Source organism: Gossypium hirsutum, chromosome A02, assembly GCF_007990345.1.
Source record: "Gossypium hirsutum isolate 1008001.06 chromosome A02, Gossypium_hirsutum_v2.1, whole genome shotgun sequence".
Classification (NCBI taxonomy): domain Eukaryota; kingdom Viridiplantae; phylum Streptophyta; class Magnoliopsida; order Malvales; family Malvaceae; genus Gossypium; species Gossypium hirsutum.
In genome coordinates, this window is record NC_053425.1 from 83143136 (window position 1) to 83156463 (window position 13328).

A 13328-nucleotide genomic window follows, 5' to 3' on the forward strand; every position below is an offset into this window, starting at 1 on the left:
AGTTGTAGTTAATATTATTTTATATAAAAAAAAAAATCTTAAGATATAGTTTATGATTTGAGGATTAAAAATGATGGCCCATTAGAATGAGCTTCATTGGTCCTTTTGAACAAATCCCCGCAGATGAGATGGCAAGAATCAGGAGCAACCACGTCACTTCCTCCCTCTTTTATATCCTTTTTCTTTGGGTCCCACTTTTTCCATGTTCCTTTAAAACCACTAATCATCCCTCCTATTTATACTGCTTCCTTCCTCTTTCTATTCAAATTCGATCGACGCTAAAGAAATTTGATTCATCAAACAACAATGTCGTGGCAAACTTACGTTGATGATCACTTGATGTGTGAAATCGAGAACGGCCATCATTTATCCTCCGCTGCTATTCTCGGTCTCGATGGAAGTGTTTGGGCCCAGAGCTCCGCTTTTCCTACGGTACATTTTTCAATATTTTCTTCGTTTCCGATCTTTCATCTCCTTACTTAATTCATATCTATTTCTTTCTATGGTTGATTAATCCATTTATTTCTCATCTTAATACGTTGATTTCATAATGTGATTATCCGTTTTTAATTTGTAAATCATATGTATTTGCTTATGATTTATTAATACAATGTTGTATTTGATTGTTCTGAGATCTTTATTTTGTTTGATTTTATGTATAAAGAATTGAATTTTTTTTTCTTGTTGGCTCCATATTAGCCTTAATTGACAGAATTAACATTATCTTTCACCTAATCGGTTTGATACGAGAAAAAAAATTTTGAACATAATTTGTTTTTTTTTTATGAAATATAATTTGATAAGGTAGTCTTTTATGATTTCTTTAGTAGGAATTTAATTATATTTATTGAAACATAAACTGATTTTTAGAATTTCTATATATAGTTTTTGACTTTATATAAAATAATTATAAAATAAATTTTGAACCTTGTGAATTATTTGTTTTACTCAATAATTTTATAATAAACTATATACTAATGAGATCATTAATTTTCTGAATTTGATCGTTAGCCTTGTCAAATTGGAAACGTGTGTACCAATTCAAAAATTGTTGGGGAGATAACAAGTTCTAGTAACAGAGGGTACAAGTATATTTTCTTGCAATCCTCACTTTTCTACTTAACTTGGGATTTTCTTTTCTTTTCTTCCCCCCCCCTTCTTTTTGGGTTTTTATTTGCAGTTTAAGCCTGAAGAGATTACTGCCATCATGAAAGATTTTGATGAACCTGGGTCCCTTGCACCAACTGGGCTGCACCTTGGTGGCGCCAAGTACATGGTCATCCAGGGAGAGCCTGGAGCTGTGGTTCGTGGGAAGAAGGTCAGTTATCGCTCTTTTTCTTAATATTGATTGTCATTGATTCTATTAATCTGATCTATATATTTCATGTGTATTAAGCTTATATGGTTTAAAGTATTTATCGTATGTTGGGCACTAATAATCTCTACTAAGAGCCATATTTATGTTTGACTCGAGTAGCATGTAAAGTTTGAAGCTTGTATTTAGTTACGTTGTACACATTCTTCCTACAAGAGTCACAATATGGCCTTACCCTACCAAAATTCCAGCATTCGGAATTTATGTTGACCTAAGTTTTTATTTTGCTTAAATTACTTTTGTCCAGCACATTTGGATATGTGTATGAAAATATGACCTCCAAATTCATGAAAAACAAAATTAAATATACTTGTGTTAGATATATATTCGTATCTGACATTTATCTTAATCTAATTAATCCTTTACTAGTATATACTCAATTTCCTTTCACGTAAATGGAAATAAGATTTAATAATATTTTAGTCTCTGGTTCAACACGTAGAAGAGGTCTTTCTCCATTTCCCTCTTTTTTCAGAAATCTCAGTAATGCATTGTTATGGACCTTAGGAAATGGCATGTAATAATCATAAATCCCATGGTCTTCCTAAGTAGGGCCTTTTCCAGAACTCAATAATTTCGTCCAACCTTAATATGCTAAGTCACTTCCAATGAGTAAGCTGCTCACTAAACATCCCAACCACAAGGATAAGATATTGCTTTTGGACTTAGTCTCTGATATTCCCTTGACAAAAGTTTAACCAACAATATATATATAAGCCCCAATCAAGGATCAATTGTCAAGGTTAGGGATTAATTGTAAAAAAAAAAGAAAAAAGAAAAAAACAATTGTTTAGTTTAGGTATTAACTTGGGCCCAAAAATATTCAAACCTTCATTTGAGAACCATTAGGAAGTTCAAGCCCCCAAAATAAATTAACCCTCTTCCTAAAGCATTTTTCGATTATTCACTGGGATACATAACAAATGTCTAGCTATGCTATGATCGAGTTTTATTTGATGTAAACCCAAGTGTCCGTCATTTTCTTGTTTTAGTATGTGCAACAAACTCTCACCACCTTTTAAAAAGCTTTTTTATAATAGAATTGCTGAGTACAAGCAAAATGACAGGGACCATTTCGTGTGGAGAAGTTATCCCAAAATTGCTATTCAAACTGTTATGTTTTTTTCCTTTTAATATCTTTTAGATAATATTATGTTCTTTAGCTGAAATTCCATAATCAGTAGAATGAGATTTCCAAGTTATAGTTTAAGGTGATTGGGGAGGAGCTAAACAAAATCATGTATCCAAATTGGTGCAGGGCACGGGTGGCGTAACAGTGAAGAAAACAGGGCAAGCATTGATTTTCGGGATATATGATGAACCAGTGACTCCGGGACAGTGTAACATGGTTGTTGAGAGGTTGGGTGATTACCTTGTTGATCAGGGTATGTAGGCCTCAAACACTCCTCCCCCCATTTTTTTACCTTTCCATCTTTCTTCCATAGCCATCAGTTGGCTTTAAAGTTTTCTGGAGTTGATTGATGATAATAAATCATGTGAAAGACAAATTATTTATTGTATGCTGGGGTTTTTTCTTTCTTCTCCCATTCCCATTCCATTCTTTTTGTTTATTAAGAAATGAGTTTGCTCTCTTTTTTTTCTTTTTTTTTTAAAAAATTTTTGCAAGTAACTAAACTTTCCTTGGATCTCTCTAATACATTATGACATTGGTGGATTTTGATTTCCTTTTTTTTGTGTGATGTTTGGTATGGTGTGATTTTTTAAAATGTTAACGAGTCTGGTGGTTTACATGCCTGGTTGTCCCGATCCATTTTGTGTTAGGTTTGAAGTTTAGTTTATAAGTATTTGGAAATGTTTTATATTATATCGTATAGAAAAATAATTATATTTATTTAAAATAAAAATAAAAATATTTATTTTTTTAAATATTGTATAGTTAATTAAAATAATAATTTATATATATATTTAAATCATAATAAATATTTCGTATGTATAATTATATCAAATTAAAATTAATGTATTAAATTACACATAAAATCAAAATTTTAATTTTAATATTTATCCATTTATTAAAAATTAGTGATGTCAATTTTAAAATAATGGTTTAAATGATGCTATATTACCAACGGAAAATTTATTATTTAAATAATTATTATTTTAATATATGACACCTCCGTTGCTTCCCCCACAAATCTCGGTTAAACTCTGTTACATGGTTTTTAAAAATTTAGAATTTATTCCTTATATTTTTATTTTTAAGAAATTTTATTAATTTATTTTTTAAATTTTAAAATTCATTTCTAATTATTAATATTATTAATTTTTTAAAAATTTATTGTTGTGGTATTTTGAAAAAAAATACTCATTTAATAGTCATGTAAATAAAAATAATGTTGTAATTAATTTAAATTTAATAAAAAATTTAACAGTGTTACAATTAAACTTGAATTTTAAAATTTGAAAAGTAGAAAAACTAAATTTTATAAAATAAAAGTACATAGACTAATTTTCCAATTTTTGAAAAGTACAAAACTAATGACAAATTTTAAGTGCAAATTCCTTGCACCCTCTTTAGTCTATCCATTTTTAATTTCTCTGAAAAGAATTATTGAGAGACTAATAATAAATAAATATTATTATATGTTCATTAAAAAAAACTTAATAAGAAAAGCAATTAAACTATTTCCCTTAATAAAATGTTTTAAGTTACAAATAGGGACTAATGAGGAAATTACAAACCTAGCAAAATTATAGGGGTTAATGAGGAAACTACAAATAGCGAAAGCCCTGTAAAAAAAAAAATGAAAAACACCAAAGTGTTTATGTTGCAATTAACTCCTTTGGTTGTGATGAGATTCTTTCCTTTTATTTCAGTTAATCTGTTCAAAAAAAAAAAATCTCAGTTTCTATTTTTATTTCCTTGTATAAAGGTTAAAATTTCGGTGTATTAGTTTTCAGAAATTCTTTTAATGAAAAAATTGACCATTAGAAACTATTTTTTATATTAAAGATAATATAAAGCAATATAGATTGACATTTTACATATGCACCAATTTAATGAAAATTGAGTTTTTACGAAAATGAAAATTCTAAAGTGAAGCTGAAGCTCTTTGAGAAGATTAATTGATCTAAATTTGCATATGTATCATTTTTTTTATTTGAAAAATTCTTGCATGGATTCTTTTTGTGAAAATTCTGGTTCTGAAGGTGGTTCGATGGATGATTTAATCCCTAAAAAAGTTTAGTTTAGGGATAATGATGAAAGTGTGAACAGAGAAGTGTTGGTGGATCTAACAAACGTACTAGTTATTTCTTGGAAGGAAAGGTTTAGAGGAGGAGGAATTTGAGTTACTGGAAGGAGATATTCAGAAGTCGGTAATTAATGGCACTTCTTCAATCGAATTCTCTGATAGAATTCACCAGATTCTTATTCAAGATATGGAAAACAATATGGTTCTGAAGCTTTTGGGACCTAACATTGGATACTCGGTGTTACATAATAAAATTTACAGTTTATGGAAGCCATCGTCCCCGTTCCAGTTGATGGATATTGAGAATGGCTACTTCTTGGCTAAATTTCAAAAACAAAATGGATTGTGAAAAGGTGCTCTCAGAAGGACCTTGGATCATTTTTGGATAATACCTGACAGTTAAACCTTGGTCAATATCTTTTAACCCAGCACAAACATTTCCTAGTGTCGTAATCTCGTGGATAAGACTTTCGGGCTTACCAGGATAATTTTACGAGGAAAATTCTGACAGAAATAGGGGGTTAATTGAAAAGATTGCCCAACTGGATATGAACACAGACAATAGGATTAGAGGTCAATTCGTCCGTATGGCTGTGTATGTTACCTTGGATAAACCGTTGGCGTCCCAAGTCTTAATCAACGGGAAAATATAGAGGGTCGAGTACGAACTCTTACCAACGGTCTGTTTCCACTATGGATAGTTTGGTCATGTAAAAGAAATTTGTCCTTTTAGGGTCCCTGAACCCAATTCTGGAAGAACGATGCCTTCATCAGAATCTTTGACGGAGGCTGTGAGCATGGTTGTCGATGAAACGGGGGAGAAAAGCGATGGTTACGACCCGTGGATGTTGGTGGAAAAGAGATCCCGCAAGAAATCAAGGGATTCAGCGAACTCAGGGTCTAGAATTACGGAAAAGAAAAATGAAGGTTCCCGTCTTATGGCATTGATAGAAAAGGAAAGTAACGTTGTCATTAAATCTGGGAAGAATGAGGAAATTCAGGATACACGACAAAGAAAGGGGAAAGAAACAGTAATTGAAGGAAACCAAGGTGCTGGGGCTGGTATGTATAATGTGAGCCACTTTAGTAGCCGAAGTAGAGACACAATTAATGTGTTGGGTCTTAAAAATGTGGCAGGCCCTTCGAAGTCCTCTAATAATGCTGGTGGGTTAGATAATGGGCTGGTTTCGTCTAGCAACCTGGTAATTGACCCAAGAACAACTTTTAATGGGGCATTCAAAGGCCTAAGGGGAAGTAGCTTGCTGAAAGATAGCACATCGGGACAAGAAAACAGGTCGAATAGTGGGCCGGGTGAGAACAAAATAATGGCTGTGCCAGACCGGGTTATGGAAGTATCTGGTAAGCTTATCAGAAACCTGGTTGCTTATGGAAATCAAGGTCGGATCGCGGATGGTGGAAACGATGGTTCGGACTCTCATTCGCACATAGCTGGTGATGGAAATAAATCGGAGAATATGGAATAGGCGAGGCTTCCGTCGGAAAGAGTTGTTGACGTCACGGTCTCTAATGCGGGTGATGGCCTCGATTCCCGCAGGCATTCGATGGTCACTTTCAAAGAACCACAAAGAGCATTCACCAGTAACTAAAGGGAAGGGACCTCCGACGTGAGTTCGCGGAAAAGAAAAGATCGGGTTGCAGGGAAATTTTCAGGGGAGAAACATGGGGGTTCACGTCTTTCAAAATCACTCAACAAAATTAATCTTAGAAAGGGTAACAGATTCAAAATGGTGGGAGACTCCAAGGTTTTGTTGTAGGAATTAGTGGCCCATTTGGCGGAATCCATTTCTTCTCAGTCCACGAAAGCTTTGGGTTTAGGTGGCCCAACACTAAAGATCGGGCAACAGGATAAGGGAGAATTCCCTAAACAGTAAGGTTTTGGTGGTTTTATTTTTATTTTTTGTCTATATTAATTTATATAGATTTAAATGTGACGATTTTTTCGTGGAATTGTCAAGGTTGCGCTAGCAGTAAATTTATTCGTGTTTTTCGTGAATATAATATCGAATATGGTTCGGATATTGTGTGCTTGTTAGAGCCGATATTAAGTGGTAATAGGCTAATTTTATCATTGAAAAATTGGATTTTTTAATTTTCACCAGGTTGAAGCTGTTGGATTTTCAAGAGGAATTTGGATGGGTTGGAAGGAATCTATTCGGATTTGAATTATCCAAAATCACCCATAGTTCATTCTTCTTTGTGTATCTGGTAATGTTTATACTAATATCATTTTTATATCTTTTGTTTATGGTAGTCCAGACAGGAGGAAAAAGAAGGTACTTTGGGAAGCTTTGAAAGTTGCTTTACCTCATGATTCTTTTCCATGTTTAATTATGGGTGACTTTAATATTATTCTATCACCTAACAATAAAAAAAAGTATTTATGCCATAGGGAAGAGATGTAATTTTTTTTGGAAAATTTGTAGATTCTTGTAATTTGCAGGATTCAGGATTCATTGGCCTATCCTTTACTTGGCAAAAAGCTGACATGTTGAAGAGATTGGATCGAGCATTGGCAAATGATTCATGGATTTTGGCTTTCCCACAATGCATTGTTTCTTATCTACCGAGGATTAAGTCTGATCATAGGCCCATTCTCTTAAAGACTAATCTGAATATTAGCTTGGCTACAGGGAGACCTTTTAGGTTCTTAACAGGTTGGACAAAGCATGCTAATTTTCCCTCCTTGGTGAAAGATAAGTGGCAATTCTTGGGTAATATAGCTAGTTCTCTTTCTGAATTTACTTCTCATGTTAAAGAATAGAACATGCCTGTTTATGGTTTTACAGGCTCTCGTAAAAAACGTCTTATGAGATTGCTCTCTACTATCCAAAAGGACTTGGATCATTCTATCTCTACTTGGTTAATTCAATTAGAGATTGATGTGCGGGATGAGTTGGAAATTTTATAAATCACTAGGAACTTCTTTGGAGGCAAAAAGTTAGGTGTGACTAGCTCTAGTTTAGGGATCGCAACACCAAATTTTTTCATAATCGAACGGTCTAAAGAAGGAAATTTAACTGTATCACGACCTTACGCATTGATAATGGTGAGTGGTGCTCTGATCAGAACGTCCTTAAAAATGGGGCAACTAGTTTTTTCCTAGAAGCTTTATGGGGAAAGACCAAAGCCCATGAAGGATCTTCCGGCCAACATTTTTCCTCGCCTCAAGACCCAAGACATTGAGTTTTTGGAAAAGTCAGTGTCAAATGAAGAAATTAAGAAAGCCTTATTCAACATGGATCCCTTGGAAGCTCCGGGAAGCAATGGATTTCAAGTGCATTTTTTCAAGAGTCAGTGGGATATTGTAGGAAATGCAGTTTGTGAATGGGTATAAGGAGTCTTAATTGGTAACATTATTGACCCGGAACAGAATAACTCTTTGTTAGTGTTTATTTCAAAAAATGAAAGCTTAGAGGAATTCAACGAATTCTGCCCTACTAATTTGTGTTTAGTAATGTATAAATTGGTAATGAAAATTATCGCTAATAGATTTAAATTGGTTTTTCCTAACTTTATCTTGCAAGAACAAGCCGGTTTCATTGCAACGCGTAGCATCTCAAGTAATGTTATCATAGCACGAGAAGTCATACATTCTATGCGGAAAAAATGAGATGGCAAAAAAATGGATGGCGATCAAGTTGGATTTAGGGAAGGCTTATGATAAAGTGAGTTAGGAATTTATCGGTCTTCACTATAGGCTGCGAGGGTCCCGATTTTTTTCAGTTTAGTAATCATGAGGGCAATCTCATCTTCAACTATGCAAATTCTCTAGAATGGAATTCCCAACCAAAAATTCAAGCCATCTAGAAGGATCAAACAAGGTTGTCCATTGTCATGTTACCTTTTTGTGCTTTGCATAGAATGATTATGGCACATTATTTATGCGAAAATTGATAAAGGTAAGTGGTGTCAAATTCATTTTTTAATATCAGGTCCCACTTTATCTCATCTCTTTTTTTGTAGATAATTTGGTCATTTTTTGTAAAGCGGAATTGGATCAAGCTTAATTATTAGCGGACATCTTGAATCACTTTTGTGCTTTCTCTGGACACAAAGTCAGTACTCGAAAAAACAATATTTATTTTTCTAAATGAGCTAAAGGTGGTACTTGTTCACAGATCAATCAATTATTTAGTTTTTAGGTTGTTCAAAAATCTTGGCATTTATCTAGGTGTGCCTCTCCTTCATGATAGGGTCACTAAAAGTACCCTAGTTTTGTTGTGGAAAAGGTTAGGCGTAAATTGCAAAGTTGGAAGCAATGAAGTTATCCATGGCTGGAAAAGTCAGCCTAGCCTAATTTGTTCTCCTTACCATCCTAAATTACTCTATGCAGACCATGTTAATTTTGAAGGGATTTTGTGAAGAGATTGAGAGAATTGTCAGGCAGTTTATTTGGGGTTGCACTGTGGTAATCGAAAACTTGCTTTGGTTGGGTAGACTCCATTTGTCAACCAATATCTCGGAATGGGTTGAGATTTTAACATTTACATGACCAAAATAATTCTTTTCTTATGAAGATTAGAGATAATTTAGTCACTAAGGATAATGCCTTATGGTTATGAGACATTCGCATGAAATACGGGTTGAAGGAACATCTCCAGGAGTCAATTGCTAGAAGCCAATGTTCGCATTTATGGAGGCCTTCTCAAAGGTATGGCCCCTTTTGTGTGAGAATTTAGCTTGGTTAGTGGGGAATAGAACAAGTATTAGATGTAGGAAGGATTCGTGGATTCTGGGAGTCGGCCCTTTACTTCCACATATTCTCGTGCATGGTAATTTAGATTTGGATTGCATCCTTGGAGATTTGGTTACTTCTGACGGAGCTTGGAATGTTGACTTATTTCGTATGTGGCTGCCTGAAGAGGTGATTCAATGAATTGTAAGTATCCCTCCTCTACATCCTTCATTGGGATTGGATAGGGTGATTTGGGATTCCTTGGCATCAGGGTTTTTTTTTTGTTCGTAGCGCTTTTTGGTCCTTAAAACAATATTCATGGAATACCAAAGATGTCCTTTAGAAGAATATCTAAAAGTATCAAGGACCTCATCGAGTTTGATTTTTCCTTTGGCTAGTTCATAAACAGAGATTACTAACTAATTCAAAATGCTCCAGGAGGGGATTGGGTTATAACAACTCTTTCTCTTTATGTGATCATAAAATTGAAGGCATTCTTCATGTACTTCAAGATTGTTCGGCTGCAAAGGAAGTGTGAAAGCATGTGGTCCCAATTGATTAACAAACCATGTTCTTTTCTGATCATTTTCATATTTAATTATCTTCTAATCTTTGTTTCCACATGAGATTGTAGGAGCGTGGGGTTCTTTGGTAATGTTTTTTTGGTCTCATCACCCAGTGAATTTGGAAGAATAGAAATCTATTCATCTTTCAGAATGTTACTTGGTTAGCCGCTGAAATTGTTAAAGCTTCTCTTAGTTAGGCACAATAATTCGAATCTTGTCAGAAAATTTATAAAGCCAATTTTTCGAAACCAGAATACCAAAAACATTCTGAAGGAACATGGGTTTATCTTTTCTCTGATGGTGCAATGGAGCGAGCCACGGTAAATGCTTTTGCTGGAGGAGTGATAAGCAATCAGATCGATAATTGGATCTTGGGTTATAATCAATTATTGGGTAATTATACTCCTTTTGAGGTAGAACTCTGGGGTATTCTTGATGGGATCCTCATTCTATGAAATGAAGGATACAAACGAGCCACAATTTAGACATGGAAAACGCATTGTCAAATAAGGGTTTGGAATATTCAAGCATCATAGTCCTTAGAAGGGTTCAAAAGATTTTGCGTTCTAAAGGAAAGTGGTGGATCAGAATTGTGTCTAGGGAAATAAACTTAATTGTAGATCAATTGGCTAAGGTTTTCCTTACATGGAAGTTAAGCCTACAAATTTTCGGTGTGGCTCCTTATGAGGTGATGAAGGCCCTTCAATAAGATAAAGCTTGTGGTGTTTTTGAGCATTTGAGTTGATGTAATTTTGTTTATCATTCACCAAAAATATAATTGCATATACAACTGTTACAACATATTTTTAAAGTGAAATATCCATATACATCATATTGTCATCATTGCTTAAAAATTTTAAAAATAAAATAAAAGTATAGAGATAAACTGAAATATATACTGTACATTTTGAATTTGTCAAATATATCATGAAATAAAAAATCCTTGTATATTTTTCAAAAAAAAATTAAAAGTATTTCGACCTTCATTATAATATTATAATAAAAATATAAATAAGGAATAATAGAATTGAAATAATTACAAATAATAATAATTCAAAAATATTAGCATACACATATTCCTTAAAGCTGAAGTTTGAATGAAGATGGTGTTTCAAAGTAGTGGCTTTTTGAACAGCTATATATGCACATGGATATATTTATAGTTAGGTGAATGTAGATGTGATACGAACTTAACAATTCAAGTGTAGGGTATATTCAGGTGATAAAATTTTGAGAGTTCGAGGTCGATCCACAGGAAAATTGATTAGAGCTTACAAGATTATAAGTATTATGTTAGAATAAATTTTTAACATTTAACTTTGGAATGGATGTCAAAAATGAAAGCAAGAGCAAAAAAAAAACACTAGAAATAAAAATAAAAATCAATGAAAGAAATTAACTAAAAATAATAATAATAACAAATACTTGGAAGAAAATATATTAAGGTTAGAGGATCAACTCTTGGTGTTATATTAAGACTAAATTTTAATACTTAATATTATTGCTCAATTAGAATCCACAAAAAATGGAGGTCCCAATCGAATGATCCAGCAATGTACGTCTAATAATTAAGCATATGAATTCATGAGTAAAGGTATGTCCATCAAAGGAGTGTCCAATATGATTGTCCAATAAGTCCAAGAGTTTAGCAAATGAATCCATAAGCAAAAGATGACGCAATATGAAAGTTCAAGTTTTTAAGTTTAGTCCAAAAATATAACATATGGTATTATAATCACTCGATAACTTCAAAACTTAAAAAAAAAAGATTTCAAATATTTATTATGCCAATTTTTATATGCTACAACAATCAAGGTTAATTTATCCAAGCACTCATTGTGTCATTATTGTCTATAACAAATAAAAGATCTTACTTTACAAGTATAATTATAACAAGTGATTGATAATTAAATTTAGCTCAAATGATGAGTATGAAATTTACCTTAATATTTGCCAAGAGTTTCACTAGTTCACTTCAGCATTGAAAACTTAGATATAAGACATATTAGATATAAGAAACTTGAGATTTTACACGAATAAAGAAACAAACAAAAACTTAACAAGACATATTAGATATAAGAAACTTGAGATTTTAGTTCCATGTATTGACATCTTCTTTTCAGACTTATTTTACCTGCAAATTCCACATAGAATATTTTATTGAAACTAAATGTGTAAAAAACACTAAAAACACACAATATTTATAATAAAAACATAAAAAAGTCAAATAAACTAAAATGTAAGTAAGATATAACTCAAAATAATCATATGATTAGGACTGATCAATATGTATATTCTATAATTATGTAAAACTGAAATTATAATTATTTTATTTCCACTTATACTTAAGCCATATATACATATATGTATGTCTGTAATTAGGAATTAAAATTATGGTCTACTGTATATAAATGTAAATAGTTTATATTTTGCATATAAATGTGAATGTTTATATGTAATTGCTGTATATAAAAATGAAAAGGTCAAACTATACTTATTTTCTTTCTAATTATACTTATGTCAATAGTAATAATGATGCGAAGCATTTTTTTCACTTTAATTCATTGAATAAGGTAAAAAATTTAAAAAGTCAAGTATGAAAACAAAATCCCTCCTAAGTGTATTGAAGTTAAGTTTGATTAGCCAATTCTGATGATGATATATATAGTTTTTCCTATTTAATGACTTGTTCATTTATGCTTAAAATCAATACATACAATGGTGTGAATAGTATGTGTTGGGTGCATTTAGAATGACCAATTTGAGGAACAATGATTTGGTATAATGTTGACATAGGTAAAATTGTGTTAAAGATCTCTTTTAATATTGTTGGAAATGAAACATAGGTAATTTGACCATTTGGTTTCGAGACAGTAAGAACATGTCTTAAGACACTATGAATAAAATTAGTTTAATTGTGCATTTATGGATTCTAGGTCTCGAGACATCACATGTTGAGCATGTCTCGAGACTAGTGGTCTTTGTCTCGAAATAAGTAAACATCGAACTTAAAATAGTTATCTCTGTTTTAGGTCTCGAGACCAATTGTGAGACATGAAGGACCAAGTTTCGAGACTTGAACCCCAAAATCTCAAGACATATCATCATCAAAGAAAAAGTAAAACCAAGCGAGATTTGTCTCGAGACCTAGTCTTGTTGTCTCGAGACATACTATTGGATTCTAGATATTTGAGTTTAGATTCAAATCCTAGCTCAACTTTGACCCCGTATAGCTTCATAACTTGTTAATTTAATAATCTTGACATATTCAATGTACGCATATGGATACAATTGATGATTGCATTGATATGAGTGATAATTACAAAGTGAATATTAGTAAAAATGTTTTGTGTTAGTCTAAGTTGCTTTGACAATGTAATGTGACATCACACATTCGGATCTGGCGACCAGGTCGGGTGTGGGGTGTTACAATCATGGTTATGATAGCAGTTTGATAAAGGATGAGGCAGATGAACGTG

The 13328-nt window shown here is 32.6% G+C and overlaps 1 protein-coding gene across 1 annotated transcript; it reads left to right on the forward strand.

The window, feature by feature from the left end:
• The first annotated feature begins 236 nt into the window (after positions 1-236).
• LOC107951807 (profilin-3) lies at positions 237-2895 on the forward strand. Its single transcript, XM_016886952.2, has 3 exons — positions 237-432; positions 1181-1318; positions 2634-2895. Exons 1-3 carry the CDS (start codon positions 307-309, stop codon positions 2766-2768), a joined length of 399 nt encoding a protein of 132 aa, XP_016742441.1. The 5' UTR covers positions 237-306; the 3' UTR covers positions 2769-2895.
• Positions 2896-13328: the final 10433 nt, after the last annotated feature.

What these genes read in the sequence shown, in the direction of transcription:
- LOC107951807 (XM_016886952.2), top strand. Translation starts at nt 307, where the DNA reads ATGTCGTGGCAAACTTACGTTGATGATCACTTGATGTGTGAAATCGAG. An exon ending in AGAGCTCCGCTTTTCCTACG is followed by an intron (nt 433 to 1,180) that starts GTACATTTTTCA and finishes TTTTATTTGCAG; the next exon opens with TTTAAGCCTGAAGAGATTAC. An exon ending in CTGTGGTTCGTGGGAAGAAG is followed by an intron (nt 1,319 to 2,633) that starts GTCAGTTATCGC and finishes AAATTGGTGCAG; the next exon opens with GGCACGGGTGGCGTAACAGT.